At 36.1% G+C, this 21,581-nt stretch overlaps 5 protein-coding genes across 5 annotated transcripts; 3 read left to right on the forward strand and 2 right to left on the reverse strand.

Annotated features, from left to right (window-relative positions):
• Positions 1-619: 619 nt before the first annotated feature.
• LOC111781860 (agamous-like MADS-box protein AGL29) lies at positions 620-1,897 on the forward strand. The gene has a single exon (XM_023662582.2). It carries the CDS (start codon positions 784-786, stop codon positions 1,522-1,524), a length of 741 nt encoding a protein of 246 aa, XP_023518350.1. The 5' UTR covers positions 620-783; the 3' UTR covers positions 1,525-1,897.
• Positions 1,898-6,445: 4,548 nt separating this feature from the next.
• On the forward strand, positions 6,446-11,872 carry MCM3 (Minichromosome maintenance (MCM2/3/5) family protein). Its single transcript, XM_023662936.2, has 17 exons — positions 6,446-6,616; positions 6,708-6,817; positions 7,181-7,389; positions 7,830-7,960; positions 8,033-8,271; positions 8,451-8,687; positions 8,801-8,955; positions 9,042-9,250; positions 9,370-9,535; positions 9,607-9,800; positions 9,977-10,036; positions 10,121-10,210; positions 10,325-10,509; positions 10,759-10,827; positions 10,918-11,059; positions 11,187-11,282; positions 11,517-11,872. The coding sequence occupies exons 1-16, from the start codon at positions 6,551-6,553 to the stop codon at positions 11,244-11,246; spliced, it is 2,322 nt and encodes a 773-aa protein (XP_023518704.1). The 5' UTR covers positions 6,446-6,550; the 3' UTR covers positions 11,247-11,282; positions 11,517-11,872.
• Positions 11,873-12,158: 286 nt separating this feature from the next.
• LOC111782180 (uncharacterized protein At2g34460, chloroplastic) lies at positions 12,159-13,772 on the forward strand. The gene is made up of 5 exons (XM_023663000.2): positions 12,159-12,380; positions 12,591-12,794; positions 12,881-13,000; positions 13,085-13,357; positions 13,443-13,772. The coding sequence occupies exons 1-5, from the start codon at positions 12,222-12,224 to the stop codon at positions 13,605-13,607; spliced, it is 921 nt and encodes a 306-aa protein (XP_023518768.1). The 5' UTR covers positions 12,159-12,221; the 3' UTR covers positions 13,608-13,772.
• A 630-nt stretch (positions 13,773-14,402) lies between these two features.
• Positions 14,403-16,297, reverse strand: LOC147786742 (large ribosomal subunit protein eL20-like). The gene is made up of 4 exons (XM_087120077.1): positions 16,138-16,297; positions 15,812-15,927; positions 15,600-15,663; positions 14,403-14,956 (listed from the first exon to the last, which is right to left on the reverse strand). The coding sequence occupies exons 1-4, from the start codon at positions 16,150-16,152 to the stop codon at positions 14,615-14,617; spliced, it is 537 nt and encodes a 178-aa protein (XP_086976203.1). The 5' UTR covers positions 16,153-16,297; the 3' UTR covers positions 14,403-14,614.
• A 2,339-nt stretch (positions 16,298-18,636) lies between these two features.
• Positions 18,637-20,669, reverse strand: LOC111782177 (cytochrome P450 710A11-like). Its single transcript, XM_023662994.2, has one exon. It carries the CDS (start codon positions 20,490-20,492, stop codon positions 18,966-18,968), a length of 1,527 nt encoding a protein of 508 aa, XP_023518762.1. The 5' UTR covers positions 20,493-20,669; the 3' UTR covers positions 18,637-18,965.
• Between the last annotated feature and the right edge of the window lie 912 nt (positions 20,670-21,581).

Here is a 21,581-nt window from a genome sequence, read left to right on the forward strand (position 1 = left end):
CCGTATTTGGCCCACAGGAAACATAATATACAATGAGAGAGATTCCTCCCACGAGAAACAACCTGTGGTATTGTTTAAAAAATTATTATAAAATTTATAAAAAAAAAAAAATAATAAAAAAAAAAAAAGAACATAGGTTGAAAGGTAATAAAAATTGCAGGATGGGGTATTTATTTTTTGAGTTTTGAAATTTTGGTTTGATTTTCGAAAATATAAGCTTAAATATAGAGGTATTTATAGATTTAATTATTTTTATTTTGGTACTTGAATCAAAATTAGATTTAAAATTTTAGTTTTAAACTAAGTTTTGATGTTGAATAAACTAAATTAATACTTACTTAGTTATTGTTGGCTATTATTATTTCTATATTTTATTTAGTTTAGTTCAATAAATAACCTACAAGGTGAGTTGATCAATTCAAACATTGAATTTAATCTATGATTAATTGTTATTACTTACAAAAAAAAAATTATTAAAATTATAATTTTTTGAATTGATGATTTAATCTTACATGAAGAAATAGTAATACTATGAACACCCATGGGAGTAGAGGGGGGGGATGAAGAGACAACTCAGAGGCTTTAATAGCCAACGTTGTTACAACACAAACACACTCACAAACACACTCACAAACGCCCTCTTTTACTTGCTATATATTATGTCAATCAAAATCCAACAATGTAATAAAAAAAAAAAACACATACCAATTCAAGAGAGCCTCTCCATTCATCCATCCATCCATCCATCCATCCATTCATCCATCTTCAACCCTTGGATTTCTGATGGCCGACGGCAGCACCAAAATTAAGCAAACAAAGGGCCGACAAAAGATCGAGATGAAGAAGATTGAAAACGAAGACGACCGCCTCATCACCTTCTCCAAGCGCCGGTCCGGCATCTACAAAAAGGCCAGCGAATTAGCCACCTTGTGCGGCGCTGAAGTCGGAGTGGTCGTGTTTTCCCCAGCTGGAAAGCCCTTTTCCTTTGCTCATCCATGCATCGAATCTGTGGCTAACAAATTCCTTGATGAAAACCCTCAGCCAAACGACAACACTCACCCGCTTGTCGAAGCTCATCGACGCCTGAGAATCAACGAGCTGAACCAGCAACACAATCAACTTCTGAGCCAGCTGGATGCTGAGAAGGAGAAAGGTAAGGCGCTTGAGAAACTGAAGAAGGTTAGAGGCAATAACGGGCGTGGTTGGTGGGAGTCTCCAACTGAAGAACTGGGAATTGATGAATTGCAACAAGTTGATGGATCGCTGGGAGAATTGTACCAAAATGTTTGCCATGAACTCAAAGAGCGCGGCGTTCTTGGATCTTCTTCATACTCAGCTTCAAACACTTTGGGCTTTGATCATGCCGGCCGCGAAGAAACAATTCCTTTCAATATCTTAGCAACTGGAGCTGCTGCTGCTGCTGCTGGTCCTTCTTCTGCTACTTATCTTCCTGATCCTAATCCCTTCGATTATGGACAACAACCACAACCACATCTCCCTCATCACCACCACCACCATCCATGAATCCTTCCTGTTCACCTTCAACTGTGTTCTTCCTTGTCCGTTTGTCTCTCTGTCTTGTCGTGTCTTTCATGTCTAGGGTTTCGTCTAAGTTCTCTGGTCCCTCTTGTGTTTTTCTGCGTGTCTGTTGTGTGTCTTTTTTTTTTCTTTTTTTACTTTCAATCCAGTCAAGAAGGTGGGGATCATATGGTCACTATGAGTCAAGGGTTTAGTGTGTTTTAAGTGTTCTAAGAGGATGTGTTTATCATACAATTACTATCTTCACATCCAACTAAGTCCGTGTCTATGTCCGTGTCTATGTCCGTGTCTGTTCTTCAGTATATTTGTAATTTACGCTTTGTCTTTCAATACACATCTTTACTATTTGAATCGTCTAGGATTTGAGCCTTCTACTACTCCATCTTGTTAAATTCAATACAACAACTCAATTATCAAATTAAAATATGTTTACAAATTCACCTCAGAAAACTTAAGCTTTAATCTGAATCTTGAAATTAATATATGTTTGAACACAACTCAACTATCAAATTAAAATATGTCTACAAATTCTCAGTTCAGAAAGTTGGAAACTTCAACCTTCGATCCATATGTTTCTTGAAGCTAATAGATATATAGAACAAACACAGAATTAATGAATATTATCCACGAAATGAGAAATATTTTGATTCGATTTTTTAGGGTTTTTATTTTCAATTTAGAGATGCAAACCTCTTGATGAATCCCTTCAAAATATTGTTTGTTTGTTTAATTTTTTTTTTCTTGTATTCTTTAATGGATGAAGAAACTTTTTGTATTGAAGTTTGAGTAATAGATACTTTAAATTCAACTTGTTTGTTTTAGTTTTAGCAGTTTAAATTTTTTAAAAATTCTGATACATTGAAGTAATTTTGTTTCTTATTTAAATAAATAAAAAATAAAAAAATAAAAAAGCAATACATTACCAAATTAAGCATTACAAATAATATTTTTGTTTAATTTTTTTTTAATATCTTCACATTTTCATAAGCTGAAAAACGAATGATTTGTAATTTAACAAAGCTTTTGAAACATTTTTCAAAATTATGGTAAGATATTTACCTTAGAGAACAAGAATGGATCTTAGGAATTTCTTACTCTTTTGGGTAGCGATAATAAGTAAATTTTTTAATGCCAAAAATAAATAAATAAATCACAAATATTCTAAAAAAAATGAAATTAGACAGAAATTTATTAGACACTATAGCCATCAATTTTATAGTTTAACCTATAATTTACTTATATATATGAAGAAAAAAAAAACCCAACACAAATTTTGTTGCTTCAAATAAATGTCTTGCCCTTGATATTAACTTCTTACAAAACCAAATTAAGGAAGCCAAATTTCCAGCAAGGCAACCTTAAATTTCTGTCTTGTTTATTTCTCCATGAACATATTATCCATCTCATTTTACCCTTTTTTATTTTCTTAAATATGAGAAATTGATTCTTTTGTTTCACTATTTACCCATTATTACCATTCACAATATAAAATAATTTTTTGTTGGTATTTAAATTTATAATAAATAAAAAAAAAACTTTACATTTGCTCTGTTATGGTAAATTGTTGCACGACTTTTGTTAAAATATCAAGATATTTACTCGTGTCGGTCCTTGAAACAAATGTAAAATATGCGAATATTTTCATGCAGCTGTTACAAAAATTGAGATAAGGGTAAGTAAATTGAAATTTGAATTTGCTCTCTCAACAGAACCACGCAAAAAAGGGACGTTACTTGGTTAGAATAAGACAAAGGGCATAAGAGTTATATAGCTTCAGTCAACTCTCTTTGCTGTTTTCTTTGGCAATTGAGTAAAGCCGCAACAAATCCAACAACCATTTTCAACTTCACCCTCCCTTTGACCACCAATCTCAAAATCTTTTACCTTTTTTTATTAATAATATTTATGTCATTTTGTTTTTACCTCAAATGGTTCAAGTAAATGTCATTTACTATGAACTTATCAATTTGATTTTGAATTATAAATAAAAATTAAATTATAACAATTTTATAATTCCAGTAATTCATCTAAAATAAAAATCAACCGGGAATTAATAAAGTTTTAAATTTTGTAAACGTGTTTGTGCCATCCGACAACGGCGGGTGTCCAAGTAGGTTTGTTCTTTACTGAAAAATAAGAAACCTTTTTAGAATATACGTCATAATAATTTATTATTTAAGACTTCATTTGTCAACTAATTTTTTTTTTTTTTTTTTTTTATTTTTTTTATTTATATTTAAATTGTAAACGGAATAATACATATAAAACAAATTTGTCACGATTTTCGAAATTCCTCTCCTACTTTCCTTTTCGAACTCTTGTGAGAAGCCATTGCATGAATGACACGTGTACGAAATTCAATATTATTCTCCCTCGAGGTTTTCCCCGCTTCATATTTTTAGCGTGCTTTCTTTTAGCCTTACATGGGCAACAATTGGGGAGCAGCTGCCACGTACCCGTCAACTCATTATTCATGTGGGTTAAACGTTATTTATTTCATTTTGCTTTTTTTAATTCATTTTTCACATCAATTTTAGAAAAAAAAAAATTAATTTTATCAATTTAAGTTGAAAATTTTTAAGTAAGGTAATTTGTTGATGTTTGTTTCAATATTTTTTAAAAGCTTTATTGGGAGTTTAAATTAAATGCATGATTTTCATTTTTCTAAAAAGAATAAAAGTAATATCCTCTTAATATTTTTTAAAAATAATATCATACACGTAATAATTATTTCAAACTGAGGTCTTAAATAAATCTAATATCTTTTTAAATATTGTATTTAAAAAAAAATACATATTCTAGAAGTATACATAAATTAAAACAAAATTAAAGTAATAGTAATAAAAATATCTCGAACCGACTTGGAATAAGATATTTTTATTTTCGACTTAAAAATTGAATTTTTTTTCCTATAAATGGTTTTTAGATATTTTCAATTATGATTGTAAGTGACGTTTTAACGTAACTAAAATTAAATACGACAAAATTATAAGTCACTGTACTTATATGAAATTTGGTTAGCGGCACTTTAATTTCTTTTTAAACGTATGTAATTAATGACATGCCTTAGATTTGCATAGACGTCACATTCCTTTCTTTTTGTAGACGATCGGATAAAAACATCTATAAAAATTCGAAAACTATAATGGACGGTTACGTATATCATTTGGTCTCTCAAATAGAGGTAACGCTTGATTTAAAGATTCGATAATGGAGTAGAGAGAAGCTTAAAAGGGAAAACGACAAATTCCGCTCCAATCTTTGAACACTTGAGTTATGAGCGTTATTTAAAGGAAGAACTCAAAACGAACCTATTTAATTGGTCGTTTTGAACAAATGTCATACGGTTTTTCCTTTGACAAATGGCCGAATAACAAAATTAGAGAATCTATAAACTAAAAAAATATTTGAGAGTTCAAATTTAGGAGTTAGAAAACAATAAGAACAAGAACAACAAATCTGTGTATGAACATTCAACTATGGATAAACAAAAAGGATGAAGGGGTGTAAGCAACTCGCTTATATTTGAACACTAAGCAGCTAGAATATTTCCCAAAATATTGGAGAACCAATGAGGAAAAATGCAAAAAGATTATCCACTACAAAAACATCAAATCAAATTTAATTAATTTAGAAAACAATGAAAATTAATCACTAATCAATTTGAACCCTCCTTCTCCTTTCACCCATAATAAAGAAATTGTTTGGGTTTTAAGTAGTTGATTGGATGAGACTTTCATCTAAATGTAAGATAAACGGGATAAATTGTTCAATACTATGAATCGACAATCGAAAATACATTTACACTATATAAGTAAATTACAGTCTAAAAGATGTTAAAACTTGTGGATATAAATGTAATTTGAGATTTCTTAAAACTGATAGATATAAATGTAATTTGAGATTCAGTGATGGATATAAGTGTAATTTGAGATCCTTAAACACAGCAGAAGGCATGCATAGTCACATGGATCATGTTGATAGTCACATGAATCATGTTGAGGTCCCATTGTTTACGAGTGCAAAAGTAGAAGTGAGAATGGTAACTTCAAATTGTTTGGTGTGATCGTCTACTTCCAAAACACCTCTTTCTTCACTATGCATAATTCGAATGAAAAGAGGCCATTTTCGATGGTTGGCCCAATTGATTTGAAGCCCAATTAAGCTTAAAGCCCGAATAAACCAAAATTGGCTGAGACCAAAACATAACAGAAAAAAAAAAAAAAAGGCTAATTACATAAAACTTATTATTCGTAAGATTATTGGGTGGATCAACATAATGTAATTCAATTTTAAATGGGTTAGTGAAAGTTTCGAACATTATCCAGTAGAATGTGAGATCTCACATTTGTTGGAGTAGGAACTAAACATTTTCTTATAAAGATGTTGAAATTTGTCCCTACAAATACGTTGTAAAACCTTGTGAAGAAGCCTTTGAAAGAAAAACCTAAAGATGATAGTCGGCTGACTGTGGACATGGACTGTTACAAATAATATCAAAGTCAAATATCCAGCTATGTACCAGCGAGGACGCTGGGTCACAAGGGGTGAGCTGTGAGATCCCGCATCGACCGGAGATAGGAACAAGCGAAATGGGTGTTACTGAAATGGGTGTTACTGTGACTCATTATTTTGAGAAAAGAAAACAATTCATCGAAATTAGAACAATTACGCGGTCCATTAGTTTGGGCCGTTGGGCCGGCATTAAACTTTAGCCCGTTGGGCTGAATTAGCTAAAAGAAACATTTGAACAATTAAGCGGCCCATTAGTTTGGGCCGATGGGCCCGCGTTAAACTTTAGCCCGTTGGACTGAATTAGATTGGATGGGCCCGTGGGGGAGATTTCCCGCCTGAAGTAAACAATTTTCGCGCCAAATCGACACCCCTTATTGTCAGTGGCCAATCGGAAGTCATACGGTCTCTCAATTCATTGTTTTTTTATTTCCTCGCTATCTATCTCCGCCGGTACGTCGACGAAGAAGCGAAGGAGGGGAAAGTCAGGGCCAAGGAAATGGACGTGGGTGAAGAAATTAGGGCAGCTCACAAGAGAGACTTTTTGGAATTCCTTGAACAGGATGTTCGTTTTCTTTTCCTAAACCCTCACTCACTTTTTCTTCTGTTGCTCTAATGTTTCCTCACATTTTTTTGTTTGCTATACTGGCGATCAGGTTGGGAAAGGAATTTACATGGACGAGATCAAATCCATGATTAATCATAAGCGACATCGCCTTATAATCAACATTTCCGATCTTCACTCTTTCAGAGATCTTGGTCCCAGGTTTTGCTGCTTTCTTTATTCGTCATTTATTCTTTTATTTTACTTAATTTGCTAGGTTAGTTCCACTTTATAGCACATTGGAGAGTATTGATTGGTTTTAAGAAGTGAAATTAAAGTACTAGACTACTCACCGCAAGGAAATGACGTTCTTGTTTGGTAGTTCGGGGAAGAACCCACAAGGCTTATACTATGATTGTTGTAAACTGTGTGGTAATCAAAGAAAAGATTTCCCTTACTGCACTGCATAGTTTTTTTGTTCGGTAGTTGTATTGGAGTTTACATCACTATTTATGTCATACTATTTATAAATTCAGGACGTTAAATACTGGATTTTATAGTTTGTCTACGTTCATTTGTCTATAGGGTGCTCAGGAATCCCGGCGAGTACATTCAGCCATTCTGCGATGCAGTCACAGAAACTGCTCGCAGTATTGATCCAAAATATCTCAAGGAGGGAGAGCAAGTTTTGGTGGGTTTTGAGGGCCCCTTTGTTTCTCGCCGTGTCACTCCTAGGGAACTTCTCTCTCAGTTCATTGGCTCCATGGTCTGCGTCGAGGGCATTGTCACCAAATGTAATTCATTATGCTCATCAACACTTCACACACGCTATTAAGTTATGCCGGTCTAGTTGTTTCTCAAAATTTTGAAGTATAATATTTGACACGAACTAATGGATATCAGCAAGAACAAACTTGAAACTTGCATGAAATAATTCTGTACTTGGGGCATGGAAGTTAAATGCTTCTTTTATTTTTATCTTTTACTTTCCAGAGTGAAGTGCTGAAACTTTATGGTAGAACTCAGAAAATTCACACACACGCACACATTTATTACTAAGCTTAAACTTTTGGTATTATGGTCTATCATATTCAAGGTGTTGGTTAGTTTAAATTTTGGAAATAACTAACCGGATTTCTCATTGTATCTAAAACTAATTCTGATTTGTCTTAATTATTGAGTTGCAATAATCCCAGTTCATGCATGAGTTTGATTCGGTGATCACTGAATGTAGGTTCCCTTGTCAGACCAAAAGTTGTCAAAAGTGTTCATTTCTGCCCCACAACCGGTGGTTTTACCAGCCGTGAATACCGTGACATTGCATCCAACATGGGCTTGCCCACAGGATCTGTGTATCCCACAAGGGTAACATCAAAGTTAATTATTTTCTAAGCAGTGACGTTTTCAAGAAATTGTGCTGAAATGAATTTCTCTCAGGATGAAAATGGCAACTTGTTGGTTACCGAGTATGGCTTGTGTAGATACAAAGATCATCAGACTTTATCAATGCAAGAAATGCCTGAGAATTCAGCGCCTGGTCAGCTTCCACGAACAGTGGATGTCATAGTCGAGGATGACTTAGTTGACTGTTGCAAGCCAGGTGATCGTGTTGCAATTGTAGGAATATATAAAGCTCTTCCAGGAAAAAGTAAGGGCAGCGTGAATGGAGTGTTCAGGTAGCTCGCTGGATTGTTGTCTAGAATTTTTCTATATATCTCGTGTCTGCTTTTACGTTCTTTCATTTGCTCTATGATAGCATGGTTCCCATTAAAAATAAAGATTCTTATATATCTTGCATGTTTAATCCTTCTACAACTTCTGATAGGGAACTAAACTTTGCAATCTTTTCTTGTAGGACTGTTCTTGTAGCTAACAATGTTTCTCTGCTAAACAAAGAGGCAAATGCACCCATATACAGTCCCGAGGACTTGAAGAATATTAAAAAGATAGCTGAAAGAGATGACACATTTGACCTTCTCGGTAATTCTCTTGCACCTTCCATATATGGACATTCATGGATAAAAAAAGCAGTGATACTATTGATGCTTGGTGGAGTGGAGAAGAACTTGAAGAACGGCACCCACTTAAGAGGGTTAGTACCTTGAATCAATTTCATTTCCTTTTTTTTTTCTTTTTCTTTTTTTATCAAACTCAATTTAAGCATTGCTCACCCTTGCTAAAATTGTATTGTCTTCTTTATTCTAGTGATATCAACATGATGATGGTTGGTGATCCTTCTGTCGCCAAGTCTCAACTTTTAAGGGCGATCATGAATATTGCACCCTTAGCAATATCCACAACAGGCCGTGGTTCATCTGGCGTTGGGTTAACTGCTGCTGTTACATCAGATCAGGAAACAGGTTACTGTTTTTGGTGGTTCTACTTCTAGCATGTCTGACATTATTTGATGATACTGAAATGGATGATTCAATAATGCTTCTGCCAGGAGAAAGAAGGCTTGAAGCTGGTGCAATGGTTCTTGCTGATAGAGGTGTTGTCTGTATTGATGAGTTTGACAAGATGAATGATCAAGATAGGGTTGCAATACATGAAGTTATGGAGCAGCAGACTGTGACTATTGCCAAAGCTGGCATTCATGCTTCACTGAACGCTCGGTGCAGTGTAGTAGCAGCTGCAAATCCCATATATGGATCTGTAAGTGATATGCGGTCAACTTTCTTTGTTCACTAGTTGAAACGTATAGTTGATTATGCACATTTGATGATTTTGTACGTAAACATTTTTAACTCTTCTGTTTGGCTACACATTTACAGTACGATCGCTCATTGACACCAACAAAGAATATAGGTCTTCCAGACTCCCTACTCTCTCGATTTGATCTATTGTTTATTGTACTGGATCAAATGGATCCTGATATTGATCGCCATATTTCGGAACATGTGTTACGTATGCACCGGTATCGTTCTGTACTTGATGGAGGTAAGGAAATTGCATCAGCTTGCTTTAACTTCATAGTTCCAGACACTATTTAATTACCCTAAAACAATTAGGAGAGGCTGGGGGCTCGATGTATGGAAGAGAAGATGAAGCTGAGGCTGACACTTCTGTCTTCGTCAAGTATAATAGAATGCTTCATGGAAAGAAGACAGAACGTGGTCGGAAGCGTGATACTCTCACCATCAAGTTTCTCAAGAAGTATATTCATTATGCTAAGCATAGGATACAACCCGACCTAACTGATGAGGTGACCTTTTTTGCTGGCTATATACTGATTTTACTCATAATTCTGGATTGTGATTAACACTTGAATCGCAACAATTTTAACAAATTAGACGTCCTAGTCCTCAAACTCCTCTTGGCAATCCATTATCTTCTTTTTGTTCCGTCCCACTCTTTTGATCAAGTCATATGTTGTAGCAGGCATCTGAGCACATTGCAACAGCATATGCAGAACTTAGAAATTCCACTTCAAATGCGAAGGCAAGTTATATTTATCTGAAAAGTGCGCTACCACTCAGTTAAGATTTCCAATTTATTAACTGATACATTATGCATGCTCTGTAGACTGGAGGAACTCTTCCAATGACTGCCAGAACCTTAGAAACCATTATACGTCTCTCAACTGCTCATGCAAAATTGAAGTTGAGTAGAAAGGTATATTGGTGTTATTATGATCCTGATACTATTAGAATACGTGAATAAGTTTTCTTACCAGTATTTGTTTTAAACATTCTTCTTCTTCAATAACAATTTGTCTGAAAATGTTAGGTTTCAAAGTCTGATGTTGAAGCTGCCTTGAAAGTTCTTAATTTTGCCATATATCATAAAGAGTTGACTGAAATGGAAGAGCGTGAGCAAGAAAGGGAGAAAGAATTGGAAAGAAAACGCAGAGCTGAGCATCAAACAGTGGAAAATGATGAACCAGAACGAAGTACCAAAAGAAGAGAGGAGAGGTTAGCAATATACATAAAGCCTCTGTATCTAATTTTGTCTAGATGTTTCTATATTGGGTTTGTCTGCCTAAAGCATAATCTTCGACCAAAGCATCTAATATAATTTGACTCTTCCATATATCTTATTTTCAATAATTAATGAGCTTACATAGCTTTTGATATAAAAAGATATAATGTGCTGACTGTCGCTTTCGATTTTCCTGTACGAGCTCTCGTTGAATGATTTTACTCGTTTTATTTTTTCACTAGCTCAAGGACAGACACCATGGAAATCGATGATCCTCTTACCGAACCTGTACTCGATCTGTCTGCAGAAAGGTTTGTCGAACTGCTAGCAATCATGCGGCCTTCACCACTGTTAAGAGTTGTCTTCATTTGCATACTAATTCTTGAACTATCGTCTTGCAGAATAGAAGCATTCAATTCTTTATTTGGTCAGCACATGCGTGCAAACCACCTGGATCTTATATCTATTGCCGACATTGAGAATATCGTTAATTCTGCAGCAGATACTCGTTACTCTACAGCTGAAATAATGTTGCTCTTGCAGGTAAATACAAATAATTTTAAATAACTTCCGACATAATCTGATCTAGGACAGTATCTGTTGCAAAGCTTTCTTTATTGTTAAGTTATATTGTTTGAGAGACTAATTCTTACCACTTGAAAATTTTCAGAGACTGCAAGATGATAACAGGGTAATGATAGCTGATAGCGTGGTACATATGATATCATGATTCGTAAACACTATTTTAAGCAGGAACTTAACACAGGTAAAGCTTGTTTTTCTCCTCGCGCCACAGTAGTACAGCCTTTGTAAACTTCTCCAAAATCCTCGCCATTATAAATGTCAGTTTTGGGATTACTTGAATTTCACTTTTTTCTAAAGATGTGGTGATGAACTCATTCTAGAATTGCTAGTGGGCTTTAATTAGTCTATTGAAGTGTCCGTCAACTCAACTCGGATCTGTCATTAACATTATGATTCGTTTCTCAATTGGCAACAGAAGGAGCACATTTCCAGGAGAGACTGACTGGGCGTAAGATTGTTTTTCCTCGAAAAAAAGCTTTAGAAAATTCTGTCAGAATCAGAATCTTATAGTCGCGAAGTCCATCTCTCTTATGTTATCTGTGTTAATTATGAACTTTTGCCGTTACTCTTCTTGGTGTAGTTGTTAGAATGTATAACTTATTCGTAGAGAAGAATTGGTTTTGTCAACATCCCCAAAACTAAATGGACTTTATTTAACTTCAAGGTTTTACCCTTCTTGAGTGTGGACTTGTAAACTCTTCTTCACCTCGGTTAAGGCAAGAGTTGCCTTCAACTATATTACAATGAATGATATCACGTGTTTTGAATTAATCGAGCCCTTTTAAATAGTTGGAATAATTTATATTATATGTATACACACCATTGATCAAAAGCAATTGTAATATCAGTATTGTATTAAAGTGAGCATAGTTGAACAGTTATTGACATATTTTCAACCAAAAGATTTAGAACATTTGATTTGGTTCATATAATAATAATTATTATACCTTAAAGAACAACAAATTATTTGTAGTTTGTAGGAGAGGAATGTAATTTTGAAAATGAATTTAATGATGAGATAAAACCAAAAGAAGGGGGAAAATGAAGGTACTAGAAAGTAGTAAAGGAGCAAAAATGGGATTACTTGGCGCGAGATGAGAGAGAGATCCGTGGTTGAGCGATGGCCTTTCCTTTTCTTTCCAACGCCATCACCTCCTCCTTCTCCCAATTGAACTCTCAACGTCTCCATTTTTGTCCTCTCTGTCTCTGCAAATCCTCTCTCCCCGTTTCCTTCTCTTCCAAGAAATTCGCCTCCTTCTCCATTCTCAACTCCACCAAGGTAATTCTTCTCGCGATTCTATTCTATTCTATGCTGGATTTCATTCCTTACGAGTTGCTTAGCGTGTAAGTTTCACTCGCACCATAAGAGGAGTAGAGGACTACTTGCCTGAATTTCCTTTTCGCTGATCTGATGTTGCAGAAAGGAAATCAAATTATAGGTTCTTATGAACTCTAATGAATTCTTCCAAGTTTTATTGCGTATTTGCAGATGGAAGGAAATCAAATTACGGAAGAAGTTGCAGAGAAACAAAACGATGCAAGGAGAAAGATCTTTGTGGCCGGTGCATCGGGAAGTACTGGAAAAAGGATTGTGGAGCAGTTGCTGGCGAGGGGTTTTGCAGTCAAAGCCGGAGTTCGAGACGTGAGCAAGGCTAAAGCTACTCTTTCCACAGACAATCCTGCTCTTCAAATCGTAAGTTTGTCCATAAAAAAATTTCAAAATTCCAGCGATTATTGTTTTGAATTCTTTCAGTTGTAATTCTGTTAATTTTATATCAGGTGAAAGCGGATGTGACTGAAGGCTCTGCAAAGTTGGCAGAAGCCATAGGTTCCGATTCTGAAGCAGTAATTTGTGCTACAGGCTTTCGCCCAGGCTGGGATTTATTTGCGCCATGGAAGGTTTGCTGAAGATTCAATGTTGTGGTGCTATTGTAACGGATATTTTTCGAAGGTATAATCTCAAAACGATTGCGTTTTCTGCAGATCGACAATTTTGGCACTGTAAACCTTGTTGAAGCATGCCGTGAGTTGGGCATAAACAGATTTGTTCTCATCAGTTCCATTTTAGTGAATGGAGCTGCAATGGGGCAGATTCTCAACCCAGCTTATATCTTTCTAAATGTTTTCGGGCTCACCTTGATAGCAAAGCTTCAAGCAGAACGCCACATCAGGAAATCGGGTATTGACTACACGATAATAAGGCCTGGAGGTTTGAAAAATGAGCCTCCCACTGGAAATTTAGTCATGGCAGCAGAAGTAATCACATTTTGTCTTGTTTGCATTGATCATTGCTTCTCTATGATATTTAGGTGGCTAACTGAATCTTGGGGGTTATTTTTAGGATACTCTTTATGAAGGAAGCATATCAAGAGACTTAGTTGCAGAAGTAGCTGTTGAGGCATTGGTTCGCCCCGAAGCGTCTTACAAGGTTGTCGAAATAGTTTCTCGTGCTGATGCGCCGAAGCTTTCATATGAGGATCTTTTTGGCTCCATAAAGCAGCGTTAGTTGTCTTCAGTTCATATGCTATCTTATTCTCAGAATTTAAGTGTTTTGATATCTTGCTTTCTGACCGCGGTGCCTCATTTCAAAGCCAGTTTGAGATATATTCAAGCTGTTTTTCACTGCATTGTAATGTATTGATTCTGTTAATACAATACATTAATTTGGTAATGATGATATGTAGTTTACTTATCTTAACAAGAACCGAATGAATTACTATGCCTCCTTCCAAGTTCCGACATCGGTTGGGGAAAGAACGAAGCATTTTGTATAAGAGTGTGGAAACATGTTCCTAGTAGGAAGAGTGTGGAAAACATGTTCCTAGTAGGTTCCATGATTGAAGATGCGCCAGCGATGGCGTTGTGCCTCTATCGAAGACTCCGTCAGCCATCCCAGAGATTCCACAACGACCCTCTTCTCCTTCGCCTCCTCACCCATCTTCGAACAGAGGAAAATATGAGGAATTCAAATGCCTTGCTTCTGCCCTTTCAGTCTGGACGTTCCGTGTGTCTATTCAGCCCATGTTTCACTGAAAAAAGAAAAAAACCCCTTTTTTACGATAGAAATATGTTTCAGCCTTTGGTGATTAATATATTGATTATACTTTGATAAAGTGATAGTTTGGGTGATTAGAAGACGAAGCCACTGTACAGCAAATTTGTTTAGCTATAGTTTTCCACTGTAAAATGGTGGCTTTAGCACTGAACTGATAACAGTAATACAACGAAAACATGAAAGACTCTACATGGTTGTAGAACTGGAGAAGTTCTAAAGGAAAAAAAAACTGCAAACAGTTCATCGTGGGGATAAAAAATTTCATCCTCAAAGGTGCTGATCATATTCTCCCATAAGAAACCGAAAGTCATGGCAATAAACCCAAACAAAAAATTGTCTGATCCCACATATAAAAAGAAGATAAATCGTCAAAACACCGGTGATAGTAAAGTCTCTCTAATGAAGATTTCAAAATAAGACAACTCTGATAACTTTTTCTCGTTCCTTAAACAAGCAAATTACATAAACAAATTGGGTCTTGAAGCCTTGTACGTGGTCTTCAGCTTCCTGGTGGGTGGCCTAACAGTTCTGAACACCAAGGGGAACTTGATCTTGGAGTCATGGAATTGCTTAGTGCTCTCCCTCTTGCAAAGCTTAGCAGGGACAGTTGCGGTCTTGATGATTTGGATACAAGGATGCCTGACCCTATGGCGAGAAGCCATTTCGGTGTACATAGCTTCCACCGCTCCATTTAAGGTGGTGTCCCTGTACTCCTTGTACATGTTGTGGTATCCCGTGCGACTTTGGTAACGCAACCAAATACCATAGTTCTTGATCTTTGTTGGATTCTTCTCAAAGATCTAAAGACAACAACAATTCTATTAGAACAACCCCATTGAAAAATCTAGCTAATAATTCTGATATCTATACTAGAACTTAGCAACCAACCCAGAAAATAGATCAAAAAACCAAATGCAATCATTAATTACGACTTAGGGGCATGATTGATGCCATAACTCGTTCCACTAAGAATTGGGTCTACTCTTTAAATCAATTACAAGAACCGATCATCGAGATAGCTAATAATTGTTCTTTCATTACATAACACTCACATTTCACGAACCAACACAATTTGATATCATGGGAGACTATGAATTGATCATCCCACCGTATCTTTTTCACAGTTGCGCTCACAATATATTTGCAGCAATAATATTTCCTAAAACTCTTAAGGTCATACCATGCGTACAATCACTGGAAAAGTGTCCAAATCGCATCAGAAACTCACTACCACATTTCAAAAGGACATGAGCCTAAAGTAGTTATTCATAGTAACAGACTACAAGGAAGCAAAAGGGAACAGTTTGGCATGAAAGCCAGATTTTTGTTCATGCGAAATGATTATGCCTTAACTGTATAAGCCATCATAAGGTCGCCTACATCAATTGTCAGACAAAAAGAAATAATCTTTGGCAGTCAATCTTAGAGACGGAAGCAGATTACCTCGTTGATAGCGAGAACCTGACCGTTGCTCTTCTTGACTTTCTTCAGCTTCCGCAGAAAATACCTATGTTAAAAGAGGGAAAAGACAGAGTGAAGGTTTTTGTAACACTGAGAAATCAATCATAAAATCTTGATTGCATTAATCGATTTTCCAAATAACGTGATAACACTCTTCAGCCAATATGATCAAACAAAAACACGAGAAAACTCACCAGAACTTGGATTTAGCGCGAACTTCATTAGTTGCCCACAGCTTCATTCGGTAAATCTTGGGATGCTCATCGGATTCGGATGGGAGAGCCCTCCCCACAACCTGGTATTGGTGGAACTGCAAAAAGAAAACACATTACATTGAACCGAATGAACAAACGGTTTCACTTCCAATCATGTCATTTCATTACTCAAATGACTGCATAAAAAGCGCAGGACGAGCAAGAGATAGAGGGATTCGCCAACAGTTCCAATCACTTGTTCATAAATCTTATGAGTACACAGAGATGGAGAGTGAAAAATTAGAGTTGGGAGTGGGAAGGCTTACCCTGAAAGTAACCATTGGCGACGAGTTTAGAGTTCTGGGTGCTCTGGTGCCTTCTTGGAGATGGATGGTTACTGCGGCTAATTCAGAAACCAAAACCCTAGTTCCCGCCTTCTATATATACCTTGTAATTTTTTGTTGCAATCGGCCCAAGGCCCTATTATAATGGGTTTTTTCAATTATCATATATATATATAAAGAGTTGTTATTGTTATTAAATTGAAAAGCAAAATTTATGCCTTATTCCTGTAAAGCCCACTGCTTTTGACAAGCCCAGATAATGGTCCAACGAAGCCCATTCCTGTAAAGCCCATTGAAAGCCCAAACGCTAATATCACCCAATTCAATGGGCTTTCAATGGGCCCATTCCTGTAAAGCGCACGCAGCCCATATCACCCAATTCAAGAAGCCCAGCATTACATCCTCGACGAGGCCCATTGAAAGCCCAAAAGCTAATCATTAGCCGTAAGATACTTCGAGTACGAACAATATATATATATATCACCCAATTCAATGGGCTTTCAATGGGCCCATTCCTGTAAAGCGCACGCAGCCCATATCACCCAATTCAAGAAGCCCAGCATTACATCCTCAACGAGGCCCATTGAAAGCCCAAAAGCTAATCATTAGCCGTAAGATACTTCGAGTACGAACAATATATATATATATATATATATATAATGACAACCTAACACTTCATGAATTACATGTGCCTCCACGTGACGAAAAAAAAAATATACATATTTATTAATTTCATTGTATTTAGTTTTTTTAATGATTATATGTACTATTTTTAGCTGACTTTGTTTTATTAATTTGTTTTCACGTATTGTCAAAATTAAGGTCATATTTATATAAAATAAAAATCTCATTGTTTTTAAAATTTTGTAAAAATTAAAAGAAATATATTAATTTTAATTATTAACTGATATAACTCTCTACAAATAATTAATTTATACTTACCTACTATCTATAAAAAAAAACAATTTAATAAATCAAACACATTAAAATTTCGGAAACTATGTTTAAAATAATAATAATATGAGACTCCGACTGTCGCCAACTTCAAATTAAAATTGATTATTATTATTTTTTTCTAAATAAGTAAAATAAATATTTGAATCTTGAATGAGTTGTTTACTTCTTAATATACGAATTAGAAATGTGAATAATAGGATTAAATTATTGGGTAAAGTCCTGATCACGTTGTCTTGTCTCCTAAAATAATTATTATTTGGTTCAAGATTTAATCTTATCAATCTGTACACTGACTTTTACATTTATTTATTTATAATTTTAATTTCCTCTCTTATCTATTATAAACCTCCCCTGATTTAATTTCTGTCCCAGCATTTCCCACGTCAGTGTTGGTGGTAATAAACTTTGTACAATTTTGTCTATGGTATAGAACCAACATCCTTGTTATCCATGTGTCTCTTACGATATTCAGACGTGTCGTTACCGTTCCACATTCTCCATGCTCTCACTAGCCCCAACTCTTGAGCACTCCAAAGGCTAAAAATAAGTTAAGGGCGTTTTGGGCATTGAGTTGAGTCGAGTTATGAAATTGGGAGTTAATAAGTTGGTGTTTGTTGACTTGAATTGAACAAAATTTTAATTCACCTGCTAAACACACATTTAATGTATCATATCCTCGTACTCTCTTGTAGGGCAGTTGAATTGAATAGTAAAAAAAACATTAAATACACCAGAACATTTAATATATAAAATGTTTATAGAATTATAAAATTAAATTTAATTGGTTAAAATATATGATTGGTCTATATTTGAAGTACAAGAGAGATTAAGACGTTTTTAAGTGTGAGACAAATCACATAAAATTTTAATTATATATATATAATTATGAAGCAAATAAGCAAACGTAACCGAAATTTCTAACGTCAAAAATTCAAATTTCTAATCATTCTAAAAAGTCAATGCATCTGGTGCCTAAAAGGAAAAGAAAAGAGAAAAAAGACGAAGCAAAAAACAACTTGGCAAGAATATCTACAATTTGTGTGGAGAGAACAAGACCCACCAACCCCAAATGACACGAGAGAAAGAAAAAAAAAAAAAAAAAAAAAAACTGTTATATTTTTTGTTGGCTTTTATGGTAAAAAATTTAAATGAGAAACGAAAGAAAAAGAGTTATTCAATTTGTTACCAAACAACTCATTTCACTAACCATACGCATAAAAAATGGCCTTATTTTAAAACTATATATTATTTTAAGAATTTAAGTATTATTATTGATATATATAAGTAAAAGGGCTTGGTTTAAAGTTGTAAATACAGCTGGTCCGAAACAATCCCAACGGTCCGAAACAATGCCGCCAAAATCTTAATCAGCTCTGCTACTTCCAAGCAAGATCGGAATAAGAGTTTTTAATGCAAGAAAAAGCCAAAATGGAAATATATTTTAAAACTTTTCTTAATAAACACATTTTAAATTTTATTGAAAATTTCAAAGTAACCAAAACAATATTTTAAGATTAATATTAATTATAAAGATAAGTGGTGGACAGTCGGCCGGCCCATCCACGTGAAGCCGATTTGTTTATTAGAAGGGACAAGTAATTGCCAGAACAGCACTCTTTTTTTAAATTCAAAATACAATTTTTTGTTCTCCCATAATCAAATCAACAAAACAAACACATTTGCCTTCCCCAAAGAATCCTAGCCGTCGGTTTTCCCACGCAGATGCAAATTATATATTAAAAGAAAAACAAAAACAAAAAACAGAATACAGTGAATAATTTTTTTTTTTTTTTTTTTTTTTTTTTTGTTGTTGGATGAAGTGGAGGAGGGCAATTTGGAGATTTAGGGAAATTTCATTGAAGCGAGAGATTGGGAAATCGAGGGCAACGCCTACAGATGGAGACCATGCAATCGTCTTTGGGACAGATGGTGGGATTGAAGGCGATTTCATCACAGCCGTCGGATCTGTGCCGCTTGAAATCAAGCAATGTACAAAACATGGCGATGAAGAGCACGAGATGGTTCAGCGCGTACCGTTGCCCTACACACTGGTGGGACCCAGCCCCGAAGGCCAGAAAGTTCCTTTTGAAAATTCGGTCCTCTTGCCTTTCCTCCGAGAACCGCTCCGGATCGAACTGCTCCGGTTCCACAAAACCCTGCTGACACGACTCGTACGCAGATGGGAACACGATTGCCCCTTTTGGGATGATGTATGATTCCGTCAACGGGAAATTAGCCGCCGCCACGTGTGGAACCACTGTTGCCGGAGCGCGGTAACGGACCACCTCACGCGCCACCGCTTGAGTGTACTTCATTTCCGCAAGCTGTTCCGATGATATCAGTGAGTCCGATTCCGGCGACCAGATGGATTGGACTTCGTCGCGAACTTTGGCTACGACATCGGGGTGGGAATCCAGGAGACTGACGGCCCATAGAAGCGACGAAGTGGAAGCGTCTTGAGCGGCGAAGAGGAAATCGAAGAGGTAGAGTCCGAGCTCGAAATTACTGGTGTGAACCGGCTCCGGCAGGCCAGCCGCTGCCGCTTCCTCGAGTTCCTTCACGGTGTCCTGCATCCAGAAGTCAATCAAACACGATGGCTCTTCTTCTCTCTTCATCTTCGCCTTGCTCTGCTTCGCGCAGTCGGCGAGGACCTCCACCAGCCGGTCGACGGCGAGTCTCGCATTTCTGAAACCAGTTCCGGGCAAATCGATCGGGAGTTTCATCAAACCGACGTTAAAGAGGTTGTAATCGGTTCTGAAGTTCTCGCGAATCTCCTCGCCTAAATACGGCCCGACGAACACCATCTGCGAGGTTTCGAGGTTAAGATCTCGAGCGAGAAACCTCAAGGGAATCGGCTTCGGCGAGGATTCCGACGACTTCTGATCCCAAATTTTCAAGTGCTTGAGAATGATGATCTGCTGAAGCGCGGTGTAAGTGGAAAGCGCTTTAGTCGTGAAATTGGGAGCGATTCGACGGCGGAGATCCTTGTGCTTTTGCCCTAACATGTAAATCAGATTATCCTCGCCGAATAGCTTCTTCCCGAAGGGATGACCGATGAGATTCATAGCATCGGAATGCACATTGGCGAAAATCTTGTGGGAGAGCTCAGTGTCGCGAATGAAGACGATGAAATTCCCGGCTATGTAGTTGACTGAGAAGCCATGCCCGGAGGATTTGGCCAAAGAAGCCTGAATTTCCCAGAAACGGGCAGGATTCCTAACCAGAGGAATTGCGTTGCCGACAAAAGGCACAACGAGAGGAGGACCAGGAACAGAGCGTTTCTTCTTCAAGTAAGAGATCTGCTCGAGGAAGATGACCAGAAACACGAGAGAGGCCAGGAAAGGAAGCAGCGGCGACAGAAAAGCTAAAAGCGAATTCATGGTGTCTTCCACCGGAGAGGAATCTGAGGGAGAGGGCAGGAGAGAGAGAGAGAGAGAGAGAGAGAGAGAGAGAGAGTCAAAGAAGGGGGATGAGGGTGAGAGCAGAGATGTGAGGAGAATAAGATAATAATGAAGACATGAAAAGGGGAAGGGATCGTATTCTTGGCAACTGGAGGGAATCAGAGTAGCGAATTTTTCTTCAGCACACTTCTCTTATAAAGGGAGAAAATTTTGAATTTCAGAGGTCATTGTGAATTGCTATCAGCCTTCGTCTCACCCTTCATTTTCATTTTTATTTTTCTTTTATTATTTTCTATTTCTGATTTTTTTTTTAATAAATAATGTATGGTTAATTCGGAGAAAATAGAAAATGAACATGGTAAAACCACATTGTTATTTCATTCGAGAATAGACACGACCATATGCTTTTTTAAAGAAAAATTAATGATAAATCAATAGTAAAAACTAAAACACTTATTTTCTTTTTAAATTTCTACAATCAAATAAGAAAAAATAGTTTATTAATTGTCAACCTCGAAACCTACGTGACTGTGCTTGTGGCATGCATTATGAGTGTGCAAGTTTCTCTTATTTGGTAAGTCAAGTTCATTCTCCCTTTTGCTAAGGAATCCATACTGCAAAATTATATTTGGTTTGAATTTATAGCTAAATCATACGTTACAATGGAATATTAATTTATGATCCTCACATACCTAAGATAAACGAACTACTTCATTATTATATGCACAGAAAATTTTGAATTTTAGATGAAAATATTGAATCAAGTTGACTTTTTCCTTTTTTCCATAATCACAGAGGTTCCTTCCAAAAATATTATTTTGGCTCTTCTAACCCAACAATCTGCTTCATCACTCAATTGTAAAACCACAGGTATACTTATTTGTCAAGTCAAAGCTGAATACGCAATGTGGCCGTACCATTGTCACAAAGAAGAAAAAAAAGTCATATAGTGTCGACTTTTGATTTTTCTAAGAAAAGGACTGATAAAAACGTTTTCCGTATTTTAGATGAGGACTGATAAAAATAATTATGGTCATTCTAAAATCATTATTATTATTATTTAACATG

Source organism: Cucurbita pepo, chromosome 19 (assembly GCF_057944985.1).
Source record: "Cucurbita pepo subsp. pepo isolate OVF chromosome 19, ASM5794498v1, whole genome shotgun sequence".
NCBI classification, from domain to species: Eukaryota; Viridiplantae; Streptophyta; class Magnoliopsida; order Cucurbitales; family Cucurbitaceae; genus Cucurbita; species Cucurbita pepo.

Coding starts and splice junctions, on each gene's coding strand:
- LOC111782177 (XM_023662994.2), bottom strand. CDS start 20,492: ATGAATTCGCTTTTAGCTTTTCTGTCGCCGCTGCTTCCTTTCCTGGCC.
- LOC111781860 (XM_023662582.2), top strand. CDS start 784: ATGGCCGACGGCAGCACCAAAATTAAGCAAACAAAGGGCCGACAAAAG.
- MCM3 (XM_023662936.2), top strand. CDS start 6,551: ATGGACGTGGGTGAAGAAATTAGGGCAGCTCACAAGAGAGACTTTTTG. Junction 9,251..9,369: donor CAAATCCCATATATGGATCT/GTAAGTGATATG, acceptor ACACATTTACAG/TACGATCGCTCATTGACACC. Junction 9,536..9,606: donor TCGTTCTGTACTTGATGGAG/GTAAGGAAATTG, acceptor TAAAACAATTAG/GAGAGGCTGGGGGCTCGATG.
- LOC147786742 (XM_087120077.1), bottom strand. Junction 15,664..15,811: donor CGCGCTAAATCCAAGTTCTG/GTGAGTTTTCTC, acceptor CTTTTAACATAG/GTATTTTCTGCGGAAGCTGA. Junction 14,957..15,599: donor AGGTTCTCGCTATCAACGAG/GTAATCTGCTTC, acceptor TGTTGTCTTTAG/ATCTTTGAGAAGAATCCAAC.
- LOC111782180 (XM_023663000.2), top strand. CDS start 12,222: ATGGCCTTTCCTTTTCTTTCCAACGCCATCACCTCCTCCTTCTCCCAA. Junction 12,795..12,880: donor ACAATCCTGCTCTTCAAATC/GTAAGTTTGTCC, acceptor ATTTTATATCAG/GTGAAAGCGGATGTGACTGA. Junction 13,001..13,084: donor ATTTATTTGCGCCATGGAAG/GTTTGCTGAAGA, acceptor CGTTTTCTGCAG/ATCGACAATTTTGGCACTGT.